The sequence below is a fragment of the Ranitomeya imitator genome, chromosome 8 (genome assembly GCF_032444005.1).
Source record: "Ranitomeya imitator isolate aRanImi1 chromosome 8, aRanImi1.pri, whole genome shotgun sequence".
Lineage (NCBI taxonomy): Eukaryota > Metazoa > Chordata > Amphibia > Anura > Dendrobatidae > Ranitomeya > Ranitomeya imitator.
This window is the reverse complement of record NC_091289.1, coordinates 42,829,783-42,853,451: the sequence shown is the minus strand read 5'-3', so window position 1 is coordinate 42,853,451 and position 23,669 is coordinate 42,829,783. Positions and strand designations below refer to the sequence as shown.

The window sequence follows — 23,669 nt, the reverse complement described above, 5'->3', positions numbered from 1 at the left end:
TCCGATACCGATACCACAAAAGTATCGGATCTCGGTATCGGAATTCCGATACCGCAAGTATCGGCCGATACCCGATACTTGCGGTATCGGAATGCTCAACACTAGTCTCTAGCCTTCCTCTTCATGATAAGTCTCTTCATTTTCATCCCAAGAGATCTTCAAATGTTATCTTTTTTTTTGCATTATAATAAGCTATTGGACTGAAAAGGGCCCATATATTGCTTTTGCACAAATGTCTTCTTCTGTCTATGTCGGCTCCTGCATTAAACCTATACCCGCTTTGATATATAATAACTTTAGAGAGTCCTACACAACTTTGCTAAAGCAACAAGAGGAACAAAAATGGTGGGAATGTAGAAAGTTCAGGAATTCTAAATGTCAAATGCTAGTAGAGTCTGTGCACTTACCTGAATGTGGTCCTTGGTCTCGCAATTCTCAATCTCCTGTTTCAACTGAATGTATGGTTCATTAAAATTATCTAAGGGTACATGCAAATGACTTCTAAACATTTTGTCCTCTTTCTCTGAAATAACCAACTTTTTGCTGACTGTATTTTCTTTATCTGCAAACAAATCTCCCGGTTTAAGTGGAACTCCAAATTCTCGACTGAGAAGGTGAATCATTTCTCCTGAAGGTAGGAGGTCGCTCTGAATGACATCTCGCAACTTTTTGGCACGGCAGACATAATCTAACCTTAAAAAAATACAACAATACAAACAATTTGGAGAGACATAAAATTGCAGTAAATTCAGATTGCATGTGGTATAGTTTATTCAGTAACCGTCAGCTACAAATTAAAGAGTTATTCTAGCCATGTAGATTTATCAGTTAATGTCTGGTTAGGTGATAAATGTAATATCAGTAGAGTTTTGCCTTTTCGAAGAGTTTGTATGAAGTTCAAGTATGCCTAATAAAAGTCCATACAACTCTATGGTGGTTACAAAATATCGGAAAGTTTTCATTTGCTGTTTCCTAACTTGTAAAGTGTTGTACAATATGGTAGAGGGCGTGCTCTATCACCTGTCCATAAAAACTACTTCTGGCAGGAAGGGTGGACTTACCAAAGTAGCCAAAAGTTTGGTAATTAAATTACTTTCTTTCTTATGTTTTGTCGGTGGCCATTTTGCCAAAATTAACAAGAAGCAGTGTCATATTGGTTGGTAATATTTCAGAAACTGATGACCAACTATTATTTTGTCAGTTTATCCAAGCTATAATAAAGAGGCAAATTACAAAAAGGCAATTATGGCTGCACTGTGTTTAATAATATGGAAATGTTTACACGAGAGTGCAGATCCTTCTTAGGCCAGTCTCACACGTCCAGATAATTCCGGTACCGGAAAAATCGGTACCGGAATTATCCGTGTCCGTGCGTTTATGTGGCACATCAGTGTGGCACACGTGTGCCGCCCGTGTGCCGACTGGGTACCACACTGAGAGTGCAGGAGACAGCGCTAGAGATAAGCGCTGTCCCTTGCATCTGGTGCTGAAGCCGCCATTCATATCTTCTCTCCAGCAGCGTTCGCTGGCGAGAAGATATGAAAAATCCTTTTTTTTTTTTAATGTTTTTTCGTGTTTAAAATAAAGATCCCTGAACCCATCCCCCTCCCACCCCCTGTGCGCCCCCTGCTGTTAATGAAATACTCACCCGGCTCCCTCGCAGCATCCTGTCCTGGCCGCAGCTTCTCCTGTATGAGCCAGGACAGGACGCTGCGAGGGTGCCGGGTGAGTATTTAATTAACAGCGGGGGGCGCTCAGGGGGTGGGGACAGGGATCTTTATTTTAAACACGAAAAAACATTAAAAAAAAGGATTTTTCATATCTTCTCGCCAGCGAACGCTGCTGGAGAGAAGATATGAATGGCGGTTTCAGCACCACGTGGGGGGGACAGCGCTAACTGTAGCGCTGTCTCCTGCATGGCACACGGACTGCGTCCGTGTGCGGTACGTGTTTTACACGGACCCATTGACTTTAATGGGTCCGTGTAATCTGTGCGCTCCCACGAACACTGACATGTCTCCGTGTTTTGCACACGGACACACGGTCTGTGAAAACACGCTGACATGTGCAGAGACACATTGATTTCAATGTGTCTACGTGAGTCAGTGTCTCCAGTACGTGAGGAAACTGTCACCTCACGTACCGGAGCCACTGACGTGTGAAACCGGCCTTAAAGGGAATCGGTCACCACTATAAATATGTGTTACATGTATTTTGTAACCAACCAAAATGACTGCAAATACAACTCCTTTTATGGTACTAATAAAAGTATCAAAACTTCAAAATATAAAATAGTGTAAATAAAAGTAAAAAACACAAAAATCATCAATTTAAAAATAGAAGAGACTTCAATATTACAGAGAGAAAATATTAATAACTAAGAAGGGTATCTACCTGGACAAAGCTTGAAAGCACAATGGCGGGACCATGTCTCTGATGTACAGAAGTGGCTGATTTACTAAGGCATAAAGCGGTTCATGAAGTTGGACATGACACAACAAAACTCCAAGATCTTTGTATAAACGCTCATGAAAAGCCATTTCTGAGTTGTACAGGATCACCAGCTTTCCGTTCTGCTCTGCTGCCCTAAAATAAAATTTGGAAAAATTAAAATTACAATTCCACAACTAATGAAACATTTATACACATGACTCAGACACATCAGTAAACACTACATATAGAAGAATGTTTGCTACCTGGATGGTACAGTCTCCCACAGCTCTTTTACAGCTTTTTGCCTTAATCCTTCTAAAACGAATAGGTGAATGTCTCCATCCATGATGTGAACTCCAGTTACAACATCCAGGGAAGCGTCATCTTTCTGATCATCCCTTAAGCTCACTCTGGACAGGATATCCAAGGACAGATTAATTGGGTCCAGGTCAAGGCTAAAAGCGCTACAGTTGATGTCTGTTATTTTCCGTATAAGATCTTGAAACAATTCATTGCTCTTGTAATCAAAAATGTAGATGATACGTCCAAAGGGACAATCAGGATCCACGGTCTCGGAAGAAAGGGGCACTGCCAGGTCTACCCTTACTTTGAGACGAGATTGAGCCTCTACATAATGTCCTACTGGTAAGGGTGAAATCTGGCTGTTATTGACAGATCCTACTATTCCACCGTTTTTGCTACATGAATGATTCTCTGTGGCATCAGGACGTTCACAGTTATGGATCGGAATGGAAATATTCAAGTATGTTGCACCATAGACCAGTTCAGATAATCTCATTTTTGCAATCCCATAAGGATCAGACAATCTGTCTCGTTTCATGAAGGGGTTATGGACAGTGCTTTTAGAAGTCACAAGACCGACATTACTCAGTTTTTCATCTTCAGGTTCCATGCCAAAAAGTGATGGCTTGCTTATGTCCTCCTGTATTTTCTGATCTCGATCATGCACCTCGATCTCTATAGGAGAGCCGAGAAGAAACTCACGCAGCTTTCCTGGACTCATAGTTCCTACAAAAACAACATTGACGTCTCTGAAAAAAACATGCGTTCCATGTATCTGGCCTTGAGTTTGGTGAACAGGAAGGTCTTGGAATCGGTATTTGCAATACACTGGAACACATTTTTCCTGAAAAATATGGAGATATCACACATTACATAATGCATAAACATTATGCGCCATTCAAGGGGCCATCAGGTATTTCAAAAGAGCCTGCTTATCTCCATCGAGAGCACTCAAAGAGACAGAAGTTTTGATCTGTGAGGAGACAGGACTCCCGCTATTCACTAGGGGAGAAGCACTCATCCTGACACTGCTCTCTACCAAGATCGAATACTGACCCCATAAACATTTTATTGTGCCAGTCTTCAACTAGTCGGAGAGCAGTGACAAGCTGAGCAATTCTTACCCTAATGGGAGCCTCAGCACCCCGGTCACCAAAGACTAAAATTGCTGACATGTCACTAGATGTCTAAAGTTTTCTCAAAAGCGCAGTTAATCTTTATAAGTTGCCAGATGTTTTACCAATAGCTTATGTTAGGGGTGTATGCTATATTTTCGTCTTCAATCCTGACAGTAAGTTACCTTTCCTGATCTGCTGAATTAACCATTTTAGGAAAGTGGGTTTCAATGTGTGTTTCTGCCACACAAAAAGCTTACAAGAACCCAGTGATGTTCACAAACTGGAACTTTTGTTTTTGTTTTTCACAATTAGCAATCTTGAGATCAATGTAGTATTAGAACAAAAAATAAATAAAAAAAAGTCGACCAAAAAATGCACAACAACTTGGTGTGCGTTTTTTGGTTCATATTTTACTTTTGATTGTTATTTATTTGGACATGCAGCATCCATGAATTACATAGTGAATTATGTGCCTAGTGCTTGGCATGGCAACCTTTGTTGTCAGGAATAATAAGCTTCCTGACATCTGGTGATAAATTTGTATTTGTCTTTGCCATGTTTTAATCGAAAAACACACACAAAAAAAAAAAAAAAACTAGGCAAAATTCGACTACCCAAGACATTATATGCTAAATATTTGGCCCAGCAAATGTTGAAAACTAACACGAAAAAGGATAAAACAATGTCAATCACAATTTTCATCCTTATAGCCGACAACCATTTGCGTCCGGTTCACTAAAATCTCAAGGAAAATGGCATCACAACAATCAGACAGAAGTAATCACTCTTTTCTCATTTAGTTTCTATCTTAGGTTTTGTCTGTTTAATGGCCAGTGTGAACATACTCCTATATATTGCATGCATACCAACTTATACTCCGGCTCATTTAAAAAAAAATTGTATTCAGTGCCACCTGTTAATAAATGGAAATTTGTGACCATTTTAAGATGTTAAGCATTTCTTGGTGGGTCCAAAAGCTTACCTACTTTCCTGTATTATCTAGGTGTCAAGCTGAAAGACTACACAAAGTGGACTTTATCAGTGCCTCTAGCCACCCCTGGGTGTATCCTAGCATGTTAAGCAAGTGTCCCATTCAACTTGACTATCTTCTGGCCTATGAGATGGGTTTAAGCACCTTTCTTTAATTATGGTTCCTGACTAGTAAAAAAAAAAATGAACAAGTGGTTCCCAAACGCAATACTGTTGCTTCTCTAAAGTGGTTGTACCAAGTTATTACTTATTCAAAGGAGAGATAATAAGCTGCTAATTGTAACGGAAAAATAGTCCAACATGTTGACCAACCTTCCACTTTACTGGACTGTGGGAGATATTTCGGCTATCTGCACCAGTCCCCAAAATAGGGAATACATGCATGTGGGACCATCTCGCTTTTCAAACTTGGCACTCCGGAGCTCCGCTCTTGGGATCAGTGGAGGTCCTCCAAGTTATTGATTATTTAGTATATCAGTGACCATCTACATTTATTTTGTAACACTTTTAATGCTGCCTTGTTTTACCGTTGACTTGTCGTATGATATACAGTCATATGAAAAAGTTTGGGCACCCCTATTAATCTTAAGCTTAATGTTTTATAAAAAAATTTTTTTTTGCAACAGCTATTTCAGTTTCATATATCTAATAACTGTTGGACACAGTAATGTTTCTGCCTTGAAATGAGGTTTATTGTACTAACAGAAAATGTGCAATCTGCATCCAAACAAAATTTGACAGGTGCATAAGTATGGGCACCTCACCAGAAAAGTGACATTAATATTTAGTAGATCCTCCTTTTGCAAAAATAACAGCCTCTAGTCGCTTCCTGTAGTTTTTAATGAGTTCCTGGATCCTGGATGAAGGTATTTTTGACCATTCCTCTTTACAAAACAATTCTAGTTCAGTTAAGTTTGATGGTCGCCGAGCATGGACAGCCCTCTTCAAATGATCCCACAGATGTTCAATGATATTCAGGTCTGGGGACTGTGATGGCCATTCCAGAACAGTGTAATTGTTCCTCTGCATGAATGCCTGAGTAGATTTGGAGCGGTGTTTTGGATCATTGTCTTGCTGAAAGATCCATCCCCTGCGTAACTTCAACTTTGTCACTGATTCATGTACATTATTGTCAAGAATCTGCTGATACTGAGAGGAATCCATGCGTCCCTCAACTTTAACAAGATTCCCGGTGCCGGCATTGGCCACACAGCCCCAAAGCATGATGGAACCTCCACCAAATTTTACTGTAAGTAGCAAGAGTTTTTCTTGGAATGCTGTGTTTTTTGGCCGCCATGCATAACGCCTTTTTGTATGACCAAACAACTCAATCTTGGTTTCATCAGTCCACAGGACCTTCTTCCAAAAAGAAATTGGCTTCTCCAAATGTGCTTTTGCATACCTCAGCCGACTCTGTTTGTGGCGTGCTTGCAGAAACGGCTTCTTTCGCATCACTCTCCCATACAGCTTCTCCTTGTGCAAAGTGCGTTGTATAGTTGACCGATGCACAGTGACACCATCTGCAGCAAGTTGATGCTGCAGCTCTTTGGAGGTGGTCTGAGGATTGTCCTTGACTGATCTCACCATTCTTCTTCTCTGCCTTTCTGATGTTTTTCTTGGCCTGCCACTTCTGGCCTTAACAAGAACTGTACCTGTGTTCTTCCATTTCCTTACTATGTTCCTCACAGTGGAAATTGACAGGTTAAATCTCTGAGACAGCTTTTTGTATCCTTCCCCTGAACAACTATGTTGAATAATCTTTGTTTTCAGATCATTAGACAGTTGTTTTGAGAAGCCCATGATGCCACTCTTCAGAGGAGATTCAAACAGGAGAACATGATTGCATACACCTGGCTATGAAGTTCAAAGCTCAATGAGGTTAGAAAACCAAAAAAAGTGCTTTAGTAAGTCAGTAAAAAGAAGGTAGGAGTATTTAAAACAAGAAAATGATAAGGGTGCCCATACTTATGCACCGGTCAAATTTTGTTTGAATGCAGATTGCACATTTTCTGTTAGTACAATAAACCTCAATTCAAGGCAGAAACATTACTGTGTCCAACAGTTATTAGATATATGAAACTGAAATAGCTGTTGAAAAAAAAACAATTTTTATAAAACATTAAGCTTAAGATTAATAGGGGTGCCAAAACTTTTTCATATAACTGTATACAAAAGTTACAGCCCTCAGCCCCTTTGACAATCTTAAAGGATTTACTCATGTCTTAAACATTTTAATGACTTTGAGCAACTTGTACATTTTCATTACAATTTCATTTATATCCAAATTAATGCACTATGAGAATATTAAAAAATAAAAAAAAGTTGTTTTAGATTTTGGTGCGCTACCAGCATTATATCTGTACAACAGTCTACAGACCTCATTTTGCATATTCCTCAAAATCTAAATATAATTTTTTTTTAGAAAACTTTAATTATAAAAACCATTCTAGTAATATTCTCCCAATTCCCTGAATGGAAGAAGTTGAAAGGAACACGGGCTCTTAATATCTTTTTCAATTATACCTGTGTCCGTACACTTTGTAATAACAGATGCAATTAGCTTCGGTACAAGCAGTATAAATAATGAGCTGGAAATACCCGACTCAATAACAAGTGAATCAGTGTAAATCATTCTGAAACATTTAATTAAACTTAATTACAGAATGTTAAAGAAAACAGAATATGTACCGTATGTATCCTATAAATAAATGTTAAGGACAAATTGATCAATTATATGTATGATTAAATGCGGAATTTCATATTTTCAGATCATATTAAATGCTAATAATGTATTAAAAAAGACACATAAAAAAATATGTGTCAAGGAAAACAATACAATGTCCATTATCCATTTTCTAGATGTTAGGCTTCAGCTTCTGATCCAATTATTTCTCATGGGCAAAAAAGTTAAGTGACTTGAGTGTAAAAACCGCATTATTTCAGCTGTTTTTTTTATGTGCAGAAAATCTGCTGCATTAATAACAGATCAAGCAAAGTGGAGGAGTATATATACCTATATATAAATGTACAAAGGAGGTAAGATCTGTATGACAGAGCACATCAAGTCTCTATGAGCGCAGAACAGCCCGGAATTTGGGCTGATACATCTCACCTAGTGATGAGCGAACGTGCTCAGATGATGGATATAAGTCAAATATCATTAAAAAAAAAAAAGTTAAAGTCGGTGCTGAACTGTGCATTTTTGGTGCATTTTTCACTATAGGATTTCATAGATTGTAAGCTTGCGAGCAGGGCCCTCACTCCTCCTGGTATCTATTTTGAACTGTGCTGTAATGTCTATTGTCTGTACAAGTCCCCTCTATAATTTGTAAAGCGCTGCGGAATATGTTGGCGCTATATAAATAAAATTATTATTATTATTTGTGTACAGCTGAAAAAATGTATGTAAAAAATGCAGTTGAGTTTTTAAGTGTTATATGTCAGGAAAAAAAAATAGCTACACCTGTAATAAATCAGAGCACCTTGCTTTTGCATATTTCGGTAACACCACCTGCTGAAAAATTGCCTCAGGGCATGTTTATCTGGGGTTTTTTTGAGGCAGAGAAATAAGACGTAGTTTGGAAGAGAAATCCAAGCGTCTTTTTTTTTTGCAAGGTTTTCCGATCTGAAATAGTTTTTGAAACTTTTTTTGGTGCAGATTTGACAAGATTTTGGCTTTTTTTTTTTTGCTTATTTTTTGTTGACTTTTGACTTGACAGTGTAAAGTATTCGTCAAGGAATCAGCATCAAAGAAGTGACACGATCTCATCCCCGGGCTCCCGTCTGCTGCACTGATACACCCAGAGGTGTAGACCATTCTTCAGAGAGAAGCAGGTGGAAGACAATCTGTGCCAATGAGCTGTGAATCCAAGTCAGGCAGTGCTCTCTCTGGGCAGGTGAACGCTGCTACATCAGGGTAAAGGGGAAATGCTGATAATGGCCATGCCAAGGGTGCAGTGAAGCATCACCCTCATTTGTATCTGAAAGACTCTCTTTAAGGCCAGTCTCACACGTCCAGGTAATTCCGGTACCGGAAAAATTGGTACCGGAATTATCCGTGTCCGTGTGCTTACGTTGAACATCAGTGTGGCACACGTGCGGCAGCCGTGTGTCGCCCGTGTACCGACTGAGGACCACACGGACCGTGCAGGAGACAGCACTAGAGTTAAGCGCTATCCCCTGCGTGCGGTGCTGAAGCCAGTATTCATCCCTTGTTTATTACAGTAATGAATATGCAGCTCCACCCATATGGGAGGTGGAGCCGCATATTCATCACTGTAATGTGTGACACCACGTGACCGCTCATACAGGACAAGCAGTGACGCTGAGAGGATGTAAGCTCCAAGGGAGGTGGGAGGGGGCAGATTACCGGCAACTTTATTTTAAAAACAAAAATAAATAAAAAATATTATTCATTCCTTCTTTCCAGCAAACGCTGCTGGAGAGAAGAAATGAATGGGGCTTCAGCACCACACGCGGGGGAGACAGTGCTTACAGTAGCGCTGTCTCCTGCACGGCACACGGACTGCACACGGACAACATCCGTGTGCGGTACGTGTTTTACACGGACCCATTGACTTTAATGGGTCCGTGTGATCCGTGCGCTCCCACGAACACTGACATGTCTCCGTGTTTTCCAAACGGACACACGGTCCGTGAAAGCATGCTGACATGTGCAGAGACACATTGATTTTAATGTGTCTACGTGAGTCAGTGTCTCCGGTCCGTGAGGAAACTGTCACCTCACGCACCGGAGCCACTGACGTGTGAAACCGGCCTAAGATTGTGTACAAGTTGCAATCGTGAAAAAATGTACTGAGCTTTACGATAATCAGATCTATTTCTCAGACTCTACTTATGAATTGCCGAGCATGATTATGAGCTAGTAGTCAGTAAATAGCAGTAAAAAGAATGGAAAAACGTAGAAAACGTTCATATGGAGAACGGTCCTTAAAAAAAAAATCTGCATTTTTGCTTTAAATTTGCCGTTTGAATTGATGTTGGACCATGTGTTGCAATCCGCAGTGATTGCTGTGTGGAAACCAATTATGGAAGGCTGCGTGTTGACTATTGAAAACAAATGTCAGCAAGTTTGCAGGTGGTTCTTCACATGCATTTCTGCACCAGAATCTGCACGATAAAACCGCTGTGTTAACATAGTTACTATGGGTAATTTTTTTTGGAATTTTACACCCCTGTTCTAACTATTGTCAAATTTTAATGCAGTTTTGCTGGGAATTTTTCCCCTTTTTCCTTAAAATATTACTGAACTTCCACATGAGAAAATGCATGCAATACATACAGATTTTGCAGCACATTTTTAAAAGGGGAATATTATAGCATATGTGAATACAGCCCTAATGGCCCGCTCACACTGGCGTGTAACTCGGACGAGTGCAATCTGATAAAACAATCGGATTACACTCGGACCAATGTTATTCAGTGAGGTAACGCAGACCTGCGCATTTTTTCTCAGCTGTATTTGGCACGAGAAAAAATGGCAGAATGCTGGGATTTCACTCCGGAATCTGATGAGAGGGAGAAAAAAAAACAGAAGTTAGACAGGCCATCAGTATGACATCCGATTTTTATGGATAAATTACAATTCTGTAAGATGGGAAACTCAATGGTCCTGTAAATGCTTAATAGCTGCTGAGTAAAAAAAAATGGATTGCACACGGATGACAAGAGTGAAAAAAAATCATCCCACTCTCCTGGATGAGAATGGGACCAATTCTTTATACGCTAGTGTGAGCAAACCCTAAGATGTTAAATCTGTTCCAGTCTTCTGGCAGAGTTTTCAGGCTGAGTGGAGTTTTTCGAGGTTGTTTTTATGTACCATTAACGCCCAAAACATGTGAGCAAAAATCAAACCAGGACCAGTAGGAAACAACGGGAACCAAGCAAAATTGGTAGTGCAACCCCCAATCCCAAAAAAGTTCATATGTTATATAAAATGTAAAGAAAACAAGACTGCATGGATTTGGAAATCTCGTAGCCATATTTTATTCGTAACATAACACTGATCAGAAGGTGACCATTAGACATTTTTCCATTTAAATTGACGGGAGCAACACATCACAAAAAAAAGTTAAGAGAGGGCCATGTCAACCATTGTGTGGCATCCCCTCTTTTTTTTTTTATTACAACAGTTAGTAAACGTTTGGGAAGTGAGGACATAATTACTGGAGTTTTGGGAGAGGAATATTGTCTCGTACTTGTATGATGTATGATTCTCACAGTTACACAGGATTGCAGGATTTTTCATTTCAAAATGTGCCAAATGTTTCCTATTAGTGAGAGGTCTGGACTACAGGCGGCCGGTTTATCATTCAAACTCAATTTGTCATCAATTTCTAAATGAGTTCATTTTTTAAACAAAATAGAAAAATGACTTGGACGGCATTCACACGTTGAGTATTCCGTCAGTATTTGTAAGCCAAAGCCAGGAGCGGGTGATGAATACAGAACTGGTGACGTGTTTCTTTTCCTCTGATTGTATCTCTCTTGGTTTTAGCTTACAAACACTAATGTAAAATACTGACCAAATACTGAACGTGGACTAACCTTCACCTTCTGATCTGTGTTCTGTTGTAAATAAAATATGGCTATTAGAGATTTCCAGATCATTCTATTCTTATTTTTTTCTTTAGATTTTACAAAGCATCTAAATTTTGGGGAAATTGGGGTTGTATAATAAATATTATTATTTTCATAATTAAATAGTCCTATTATCTAAACTGGGGAAATTCCTTTAAGTACAAAGTACCGTATATACTCGAGCATAAGCCGACCCGAGTATAAGCCGGCCCCCCTAATTTTGCCACAAAAAACTGGGAAAACTTAATGACTTGAGTATAAGCCTAGGGTGGGAAATGGAGCAGCTACTGGTAAATTTCCTCCATATACAAATATGCCCCATATAATGCTCCATGCAGTTCATTATGGCCCCATAGATGCTCCAAATAACAATGTGCCACATATAATGCTCCATACAGTTCATTATGGCCCCATAGATGCTCCACATAAAAATGTGCCACATATAATGCTCCATACTGTTCATTATGGCCCCATAGACGCTCCATATAACAATGTGCCACATACAGGTCCTTCTCAAAAAATTAGCATATAGTGTTAAATTTCATTATTTACCATAATGTAATGATTACAATTAAACTTTCATATATTATAGATTCATTATCCACCAACTGAAATTTGTCAGGTCTTTTATTGTTTTAATACTGATGATTTTGGCATACAACTCCTGATAACCCAAAAAACCTGTCTCAATAAATTAGCATATTTCACCCATCCAATCAAATAAAAGTGTTTTTTAATAACAAACAAAAAAACCATCAAATAATAATGTTCAGTTATGCACTCAATACTTGGTCGGGAATCCTTTGGCAGAAATGACTGCTTCAATGCGGCGTGGCATGGAGGCAATCAGCCTGTGACACTGCTGAGATGTTATGGAGGCCCAGGATGCTTCAATAGCGGCCTTAAGCTCATCCAGAGTGTTGGGTCTTGCGTCTCTCAACTTTCTCTTCACAATATCCCACAGATTCTCTATGGGGTTCAGGTCAGGAGAGTTGGCAGGCCAATTGAGCACAGTAATACCATGGTCAGTAAACCATTTACCAGTGGTTTTGGCACTGTGAGCAGGTGCCAGGTCGTGCTGAAAAATGAAATCTTCATCTCCATAAAGCATTTCAGCCGATGGAAGCATGAAGTGCTCCAAAATCTCCTGATAGCTAGCTGCATTGACCCTGCCCTTGATGAAACACAGTGGACCAACACCAGCAGCTGACATGGCACCCCACACCATCACTGACTGTGGGTACTTGACACTGGACTTCAGGCATTTTGGCATTTCCTTCTCCCCAGTCTTCCTCCAGACTCTGGCACCTTGATTTCCGAATGACATGCAAAATTTGCTTTCATCAGAAAAAAGTACTTGGGACCACTTAGCAACAGTCCAGTGCTGCTTCTCTGTAGCTCAAAAGTGGCTTTACCTGGGGAATGCGGCACCTGTAGCCCATTTCCTGCACACGCCTGTGCACGGTGGCTCTGGATGTTTCCACACCAGACTCAGTCCACTGCTTCCTCAGGTTCCCCAAGGTCTGGAATCGGTCCTTCTCCACAATCTTCCTCAGGGTCCGGTCTCCTCTTCTCGTTGTACAGCGTTTTCTGCCACATTGTTTCCTTCCAACAGACTTACCATTGAGGTGCCTTGATACAGCACTCTGGGAACAGCCTATTTGTTGAGAAATTTCTTTCTGGGTCTTACCCTCTTGCTTGAGGGTGTCAATGATGGCCTTCTTGACATCTGTCAGGTCGCTAGTCTTACCCATGATGGGGGTTTTGAGTAATGAACCAGGCAGGGAGTTTATAAAAGCCTCAGGTATCTTTTGCATGTGTTTAGAGTTAATTAGTTGATTCAGAAGATTAGGGTAATAGGTCGTTTAGAGAACCTTTTCTTGATATGCTAATTTATTGAGACAGGTTTTTTGGGTTATCAGGAGTTGTATGCCAAAATCATCAGTATTAAAACAATAAAAGACCTGACAAATTTCAGTTGGTGGATAATGAATCTATAATATATGAAAGTTTAATTGTAATCATTACATTATGGTAAATAATGAAATTTAACACTATATGCTAATTTTTTGAGAAGGACCTGTATAATGCTCCATACAGTTCATTATGGCCCCATAGATGCTCCATATAACAATGTGCCACATATAATGCTCCATACAGTTCATTATGGCCCCATAGATGCTCCATATAACAATGCGCCACATATAATGCTCCATACAGTTCATTATGGCCCCATAGACGCTCCATATAACAATGTGCCACATATAATGCTCCATACAGTTCATTTTGGCCCCATAAGATGTTCCATATACAAATATGCCCCATATAATGCTCCACGCAGTTCATTATGGCCCCATAGATGCTCCATATAACAATGTACCACATATAATGCTGCTGCAATAAAAAAAAAATGACATACTCACCTCTCGTCGCTGCTCCTCGGCGTCCCGTCTCTCCGCACTGACTGTTCAGGCAGAAGGTGGCGCGCACACTAGTACGTCATCGCGCCCTCTGACCTGAACAGTCACTGCAGAGAACGCGGAAGACAGAGCGGCGCCGACACTGGAACGAGGGACAGGTGAATATGAAATACTCACCTGCTCCCGGCACCGTCCCTGGCAGCTTCTCCCGGACAGATGGTCTCCAGGTGTGGCAGCTTCTTCCTCTGTCAGCGGTCTCTGGTACCGCTCATTACAGGAATTAATATGCGGCTCCACCCCTATGCGAGTGGAGTCCATATTCATTACTTTAATGAGCGGAACCACGTGACCGCTGAACAGAGGAAGGTGCCCCAGGAGCAGGTGAGTATGTGACCGTCGTCGCTCCCCCTCACCCGCTGACCCCCCTGCCAATCATGACTCGAGTATAAGCCAAGAGGGGCAATTTCAGCCCATTTTTTTGGGCTGAAAATCTCGGCTTATACTTGAGTATATACGGTAAGTATTTAGTTTTGTCTCCATGGAGCAATAATGAATATAGAGAACAAGGCAAGAGCATTTACTGTGACAGAAAAGGAGAATAGAAGAGTTTGATCCCTGTAAAAGGGTGGTGAGGCAATGTCTAAGCTAATTAGTATTAATCCTATTCTCCAGGCAATTAAAATGCATCCTGGACACCTAGGAAAACACAGAACACTTTTTGTGATCTCTAAGCTTGAAAGGGAAACTGTCAGTAAGATGAAACCCACTCCCTTATTCAAACTGCATATATGGGCATGTACTGTAGGTCTTTGAAATGTAAATCCACCTTTTATATCGTCTTTCTGTTGCTGCTTTCCCAAGTAATCAACAGTTTCATTCATATGCAATTGAGGCCTTAAGTGCTCTGGGTGTGAGAGAGCACTTCTCAAGCCCCTGCCTCCTGAGGTTGATTCCCAGAATAGCACCAGCCTCTTTACCTTGATTGATAGCTCAAGGGCCTAACTTCCTTGCCTGACAGTGAGCTATCAATTAAGCCAATATGGATGGTAAGGGAAGGGCAACTCGTGCGGGACAGAGAGCCTTGTAAAGTGCTTTGTCATGCCAAGAGCACTTAATATCTTATTTGCATATACATGAATACCCTAATTACTCGAGAATACAGCAACAAATAGATGACATAAAAGGGTCAATGGATTTACATTTAAAAGACCTGAATTCCCATGTATGCAGTTTAGGGATGTTGATCTTACTGACAGACTACCTTTAAGCGCTATTTAAATAAGCCGAGTCCAGTTCATTAATGAGTGCTGATTGACTATACACAGGTGCTTCTCACAAAATTAGAATATTATCGAAAAGTTAATTTATTTCTGTTCTTCAATACAAAAAGTGAAACTCATATTATATAGAGTCATTACAAACAGATTGATCTATTTGAAGTTTCTGTTAATGTTGATGATTATGGCTTACAGCCAATGAAAACCCAAAAAGTCATTATCTCAGTAAATTAGAATACTTTATAACACCAGCTTGAAAAATGATTTTAAAATCTGAAATGTTGGCCTACTGAAATGTATGTTCAGTAAATGCCCTCAATACTTGGTCAGGGATCTTTTTGCATCAATTACTGCATCAATGCGGCGTGGCATGGAGGCGATCAGCCTGTGGCACTGCTGAGGTGTTATGGAAGCCCAGGTTGCTTTGATAGCAGTCTTCAGCTCGTCTACATTGTTGGGTCTGGTGTCTCATCTTCCTCTTGACAATAGGATTCTTTATGGGGTTAAGGTCAGGCGAGTTTGCTGCCAATCAAGCACAGTGATACTGTTATTTGTAAACCAGGTATTGGTATTTTTGCCAGTGTGGACAGGTGCCAAGTCCTGCTGGAGAATGAAATTTCCATCTCCAAAAATCTTGTTGACACAGGGAAGCATGAAGTGCTCTAAAATTTCCTGGTAGACAGCTGCGCTGACTTTGATCTTGATAAAACACAGTGGACCTACACCAGCAGATGACATGGCTCCCCAAACCATCACTGATTGTGGAAACTTCACACTAGACCTCCAGCAGCTTGGATTGTGGCCTGTCCACTCTTCCTCCAGATTCTGGGACCTTGAAATCCAAATGAAATGCAAAATGTATTTTCATATGAAAACAACACCTTGGACCTCTGAGCAACAGTCCAGCTCTTTTTCTCGTTGGCCCAGGTAAGACGCTTCTGACATTGTCTATTGGTCATGAGTGGCTTGACACAAGGAATGCGACACTTGTGCCCATGTCCTGGATACATCTGTGTGTGGTGGCTCTTGAAGCAATGACTCCAGCAGCAGTCCACTCCTTGTGAATCGTCCCCACATTTTTGAATGGCCTTTTCTTAACAATCCTTTCAAGGCTGCAGTTATCCCTGTTGCTTGTGCACCTTTTTCTACCACAGTTTTTCCTACCACTCAACTTTCCATTAATATGCTTGGATACCGCACTCTGAACAGCCAGCTTCTTTAGCAATGACCTTTTGTGGCTTACCCTCCTTGTGGATGGTGTCAGTGACTGCCTTCTGGACATCTGTCAAGTCAGCAGTCTTCCCTATGATTGTGGAGCTACTGAAAAAGACTAAGGGACCTTTTTAAACGCTTAGGAAGCCTTTGCAGGTGTTTTTTGTTAATAATTCTAATTTACTGAGATAATGACTTTTTTCTTTGCATTTACAGGTCCTTCTCAAAAAATTAGCATATAGTGTTTAATTTCATTATTTACCATAATGTAATGATTACAATTAAACTTTCATATATTATAGATTCATTATCCACCAACTGAAATTTGTCAGGTCTTTTATTGTTTTAATACTGATGATTTTGGCATACAACTCCTGATAACCCAAAAAACCTGTCTCAATAAATTAGCATATCAAGAAAAGGTTCTCTAAACGACCTATTACCCTAATCTTCTGAATCAACTAATTAACTCTAAACACATGCAAAAGATACCTGAGGCTTTTATAAACTCCCTGCCTGGTTCATTACTCAAAACCCCCATCATGGGTAAGACTAGCGACCTGACAGATGTCAAGAAGGCCATCATTGACACCCTCAAGCAAGAGGGTAAGACCCAGAAAGAAATTTCTCAACAAATAGGCTGTTCCCAGAGTGCTGTATCAAGGCACCTCAATGGTAAGTCTGTTGGAAGGAAACAATGTGGCAGAAAACGCTGTACAACGAGAAGAGGAGACCGGACCCTGAGGAAGATTGTGGAGAAGGACCGATTCCAGACCTTGGGGAACCTGAGGAAGCAGTGGACTGAGTCTGGTGTGGAAACATCCAGAGCCACCGTGCACAGGCGTGTGCAGGAAATGGGCTACAGGTGCCGCATTCCCCAGGTAAAGCCACTTTTGAACCATAAACAGCGGCAGAGGCGCCTGACCTGGGCTACAGAGAAGCAGCACTGGACTGTTGCTAAGTGGTCCCAAGTACTTTTTTCTGATGAAAGCAAATTTTGCATGTCATTCGGAAATCAAGGTGCCAGAGTCTGGAGGAAGACTGGGGAGAAGGAAATGCCAAAATGCCTGAAGTCCAGTGTCAAGTACCCACAGTCAGTGATGGTGTGGGGTGCCATGTCAGCTGCTGGTGTTGGTCCACTGTGTTTCATCAAGGGCAGGGTCAATGCAGCTAGCTATCAGGAGATTTTGGAGCACTTCATGCTTCCATCGGCTGAAATGCTTTATGGAGATGAAGATTTCATTTTTCAGCACGACCTGGCACCTGCTCACAGTGCCAAAACCACTGGTAAATGGTTTACTGACCATGGTATTACTGTGCTCAATTGGCCTGCCAACTCTCCTGACCTGAACCCCATAGAGAATCTGTGGGATATTGTGAAGAGAAAGTTGAGAGACGCAAGACCCAACACTCTGGATGAGCTTAAGGCCGCTATTGAAGCATCCTGGGCCTCCATAACATCTCAGCAGTGTCACAGGCTGATTGCCTCCATGCCACGCCGCATTGAAGCAGTCATTTCTGCCAAAGGATTCCCGACCAAGTATTGAGTGCATAACTGAACATTATTATTTGTTGGTTTTTTTGTTTGTTATTAAAAAACACTTTTATTTGATTGGATGGGTGAAATATGCTAATTTATTGAGACAGGTTTTTTGGGTTATCAGGAGTTGTATGCCAAAATCATCAGTATTAAAACAATAAAAGACCTGACAAATTTCAGTTGGTGGATAATGAATCTATAATATATGAAAGTTTAATTGTAATCATTACATTATGGTAAATAATGAAATTTAACACTATATGCTAATTTTTTGAGAAGGACCTGTACTGTAAGCCGTAATCATCAACATTAACAGAAATGAACACTTGAAATAGATCACTCTCTTTGTAATGACTCTATATATGAATTTCACTTTTTGTATTCAATAATTGAAATAAATGAACTTTTTGATGATTTTCTAATCTTGTGAGAAGCACATGTACAGTACATGTTAATCAGTGGTTCTTTACTGGCCCATTCTCGCTAGCCTATGAACACTGTATAGGGAAGAATGATTTTCAACATGGGACAATGTGCTGCCGACAACTCGATTTGATGCTGGGACAAATAATCCAATCCACTGACGAGCAAGTGTTTTGGTTGTTTGGTGGCGGCAAGCTTACAGTGGGCAATAATTGCCAACGCTCGTTTTCTGATTATCGGCTGGTTTCACATTTGCAGTTGTGTCCGCAGCATTTCTGACGCAAACATCCGCATGCGTCTTGACTTTTTATTTTTAACATTGTAGACGCAGGTGCATGCGTTTGCATACGTTCGCCCACGTTTGCTTACGCGTGTATTTTTTCGTGGTGTGCGGCTAACGCATCATGTTGGAATTTTTGAGGCAGCAAATTTCTGTCAAATATGCGCAGGCATGTGCATGCGGATGAGTGCGTTAAAAAAAATGCATTACTGTCTATGGGAACACATGCGTACGCATGTCTTTGCGTACGCATGCATTCGATGCCCTTGCGTACTTTGGACTGCGCATGTCCAGGAACTGATTGTGACATGCCCATTGAGACACGCCCTCCTGGAAATATCAAACGCATGCGCATAAAAAGCGCAAACGCATGTAAAAATGCATGTAAAAATGCATGCAAACGCTGCTTTTTTTTGCCGTCATGCCTAAGCTGATGCGGATAAAAAACGCTGCGTTATCATGCGGTTTTGAATGCGTTTGCGGTTGCGGATGATACACTGCGCACATAGATGCAAATGTGAAACTAGCCTAAGCTATTGTTTTTTTTTTTTTATTTAAATAAATTTTTATTAACAAAATAAAGAACATCCGGATGTCATTTACACTGCATTATATCACATGCACGTTTTCTTATTTCAATACACCCCAACATTATCCCAACTACCCCCCACCCCATTCCCAATCTATACCCACTGAGGCGTTATCTGCCTCGTGTAGTTTATCCTAATCCAGATCTTAAGAAACTCGACGTCTATACTCCTCATTCCAATTCAAACCAAGGAGACCACATCTTATTATACATATTTATTTTCCCCCTTTTTTTGTACACCCCCTTTTCCAATTTTAAACCATTTTGAACATATTGGAGAAATTCCCTTCTCGCAGGTGGTTCCACATTAATCCAATTTCGTGCTATCACTTTCCTTGCCATGTAGAGTAGCCTAGCAATTGCAACCTTTTAAATATTATCAACTCCAATTTCTTCCACATATCCCAGCACGCATACCATCGGGTCTCTAAGAACTCTACACTTATACGCTGCTTCAACCCGACTCAAAACCACCACCCAAAAAGCAGCTAGCCTAGGACACGTCCACATCATGTGATATATTCCAGCTTTCACACTCGTACACCTCGGACACTCAGAATTGGCACGCAATCCCGCTCTGTATAGCACTTCCGGAGATTTATATACTCTATGCAGAATATATAACTGCGAGAGTCTATATGGTTCACTCAAGGATAGTCGCGGAATCCACTCCATCACCGATTCCCAGGTTTCATTTTCCATCGGTCCTACATCCCTCTCCCACTTAGCTCTCGCCTTTATAGGGAAATCTAGTAAAAACGTGCGCATAAGGTCCTTATACAGGGTGGAAATAACTCCCCTTGTAGTCCCGTCACCACACACATACTCCAACACAATATCATCCTGAATTCTGAAATCCACCTTCTTCTTCTGAGCTCTAAAGGCATGTCTCATCTGCGCATACTGATATACCCCTGTGGATCGCAGCCCAAATTCTTCCTGCAATTGAGAAAAGGACTTCAATGCCTGCCGCTGGATTATCTGGTGAACAAAGCAAATTCCCTTATTCTGCCATTCCATCAGTCCTCCCAAAGCCTCAAATTCCTTTAAATTGTTATTAGACCATATCGGTGTGAATTTAGTCAACCCTGTAACCCCACGAATCTGCCTTAGTCTATTCCATAATTTTCGAATCAGGAACAGGGTTGGGTATACTTTCCCCAAAGCGCCCAAAGAGCCATCCTCCAAACACCTGACCATCGGTCGTCGGTCCGTCACCTCTTCCATTAGATGTTGTACTGCACTGGATGACGCCCCTCGCGCCCAGCCCTTCAAATGCTGGCTCTGGGCCGCAAGGAAGTATATTTCCGGGTTGGGCAAAGCCAAACCACCATCCTCCTTAGGTCGCTGAAGCGTCTCCAGGCTAATACGTGGATATTGTCTACCCCATATCAAACTTCTAAAGAGGGCATTAATCTGCCTGAACTTCCCCCTAGGGATCCAAATTGGTGCGTTATGTAAAACATATAGGATTTTAGGCATCAGGACCATTTTAATAAGGTTTACTCTACCGACGACCGATAGATGTAATTTATTCCAGGCATCTACCTTCGCCTTGAGTATCCCCATAACAGGAGCCAAATTTCTTTGTAGGTACTCCATAATTGGCACCGAGACATATATTCCAATTTATTTAAATTTGGAAACCACCTATAGCCTTTCATCACCCACATCCTCACTTACATTCTCACCTACGTCATCCACCCTAAAAAGAACCGACTTATCCCAATTAATTGTCAATCCTGACACAGCACCAAATCTCTCAACAATTTCAATGGCCCCTCTTAGTGAATCGTCTGGATCCGCCAGGAACAGCAAAACATCATCCGCGTATAGCGCTATTTTTTCCTCTATTTTCCCATACCTAAACCCAGGGACCCTATCAGACTGCCGAATCTTAGCGGCAAGAGGTTCTACCGCCAGCGCGAACAGGAGGGGTGAGAGCGGGCATCCCTGCCTAGTACCCCTAGCCAGCCCTATAGGTCGAGACAGCTCCCCGTTCACTCTAATTCTAGCCGACGGTGATGAATACAGCAGCTGTATCCAGGCCACAAACTGCGGACCAAACCCCATACATTCCAGCACCTGCCAGAGGTATCCCCATTCAACACTGTCAAACGCCTTATGTGCATCCAGCGATACAATCACTCTACGACCACCGTTATCAGACTCTACCTGCAAATTTACATACAACCTGCGCAAATTGATCGCCGTGGATCTGTCAGGCATAAAGCCAGATTGGTCCGAATGCACCAGACTCGCAATAACACTAGAGAGTCGGAGAGCCAACACCTTGGCCAAAAGCTTGACATCAATTGTTAGTAAAGAAATTGGGCGGTACGACTCCGGTTTCCCCAAGTCCTTATCCTTCTTTGGAATAACCACTATTATGGCCTCTCTCATAGAGGCTGGCAAACACCCACAGGACCTAGCTTCCTCCAGTACCATTTTTAATCTAGGAATCAACACTTCTGCCAACCCTTTATAGATCTCAGCGGGTAGCCCATCGACCCCAGGCGCCTTCCCATTAGCCATAGACATCAATGCCCGACTTAATTCCTCCTCAGTGATAGGGGTCTCAAGGCTCTCCCTATCTGCCTCATTCAGTCTCAGCAGATCCAGACCCTCCAAGAAAGTCAGAGTGTCCTCGACCGATTCACCAACCCGGGAGGAATACAAATCTGCATAGAAGTCCGCGAAGGCCCTCAAGATTTCAGGCGTTTCCGTTATTCTACCTCCACTTGCAGAGTCCAAAGAATGTATATATGAAGAACCTCTCTGAGCAGCAGCCACTACCGACAGCATATGTCCCACTGTTTCTCCCTCCTGATAAAACAAAACCCTTTGGAAATCCCGCTTCCTCTCAGCTTTGCCTAACAGAATCTTTTCCAAATGATCTTGTGCGCTTTTCATCCTTTTCTCTGCCTCAGGGGTTCCCAGTGTGGCCATCCCATCTTCTGCTTCCTTCAACTCCTCAACTGCCGCTTTTTCTGCCTCCCTCGTCCTCCGCTTACACCTACTAATGTCCCTAAACAGTAGTCCCCTCAGATACGCCTTCATTGCATCCCAGATTGTAAGAGCATCAGTGCTTCCATCATTTAAGAGAAAGAATTCCGCCACCTCCCGTCCTATACTTTCCAACTCAATACTCTGTAACCAATTGGGATGAATCTTCCATTCTCTCCCACTTGTCGACCGTGCCCCCTCCAATCTAACCTCTACTTCAATTGGACTATGGTCCGACAGGGCCCTTGGCAGATATCTCACCTCCACAACCAACGTGTCCAAAATCCTGTTACCCAGAGCCATATCAATCCTAGAGAGCGTGGCATGCGCCGGTGAATAACATGAGTACCCTCTCTCTCCAACGTGTCTTACCCTCCAAAGATCAATCATACCTATCTCCTGTATATAGGTGCCAAATGTTGTTATGTGTCCCTCCGACCTATTCTGAGTATTTTTATTTTTGTCCCAGTAGTCATCACAGATGTTGTTTAGATCTCCGATAATTATTAACGGTATTGGCCCCCATCTTTCCACTCGCTCCATTACTTCTCTAATTTTCCTGCTAGAGTAGGGAGGCGGAATATACATCGCGGCAACACACATCATCACTCCATACAATATACACTGTATTAGTACGTACTGCCCCTCCACATCCACATATACCTTCACCTCCTCATACTGAACTCCCGCTGGAACCAAGATTGAGACTCCTCTTGCATACGTGGAGAAGGTAGAATGATAACCCTTCTGAATCCACCGTCTATTCAGGACATCCACCTTCTCCCTTACCAAATGTGTCTCCAGCAAGCATATCATTGAGGCCCGTTGGTCTCTTGCATATTGCAAACACGCGGCACGTCTGGATTTCTCCCCTAGGCCTCTCACATTCCAGCTCAAAATCTTAAAACGGGTCCCCATCACTTGACTCATCTTTACTAAAAGTATCATCATTTTTGAGCACGAGCTGTCTAACTACCCTCCCCCCCCCCTCCCAACTCCCCCTCCCACTCATCCCCCCTCACATCTAACCATTCCACCTCTCTCCAAGAGTGGGGCATCATCGCCCATAGCGAACACTCCGTTTGGCATTACCTTCCCAACCCTCCTCCCACCACTGTACATAACAGGATTTCAGACATTTTGAAAAATAACATATCTCAACAGATTTTAAACATAGAATTATTTACACATGCAAGAAACCTACATACACTTAAAGTATGCCGCATACCCTTCCTCCCTCCTTCCCAACAACGATTACACCATCCCATTAACTTTAACTGAATATAATCCAGCTCCCTTCTTCGCCACCTGTACTCCTTGGTTTGTCAATCACATGACTCTATGCCCCCTGACAAATAAGTAACCCAAATAAGACTTTTCCCACAGTTTCAGTCTCCTTTTCCTTTAAGCTTTTTAGCATTAATGTCAATCCACTGGGTAGCTTCCTCCGGCTTCTGAAAAAAATGAATTTTATCAAA

General features: G+C 41.6%; 1 protein-coding gene across 1 annotated transcript in view; it reads right to left on the bottom strand.

Moving 5' to 3' along the window:
- CFAP92 (cilia and flagella associated protein 92 (putative)) overlaps positions 1 to 23,669 on the bottom strand; it is a 144,032-nt gene that overhangs the window by 41,178 nt on the left and 79,185 nt on the right. The window contains exons 10-12 of the mRNA XM_069737595.1: positions 2,697 to 3,580; positions 2,395 to 2,586; positions 408 to 693 (exon numbers count right to left, since the gene is read on the bottom strand). Of these exons, the coding sequence (XP_069593696.1) occupies positions 408 to 693; positions 2,395 to 2,586; positions 2,697 to 3,580 (1,362 nt within the window). The remainder of the gene's footprint in view (positions 1 to 407; positions 694 to 2,394; positions 2,587 to 2,696; positions 3,581 to 23,669) is intronic.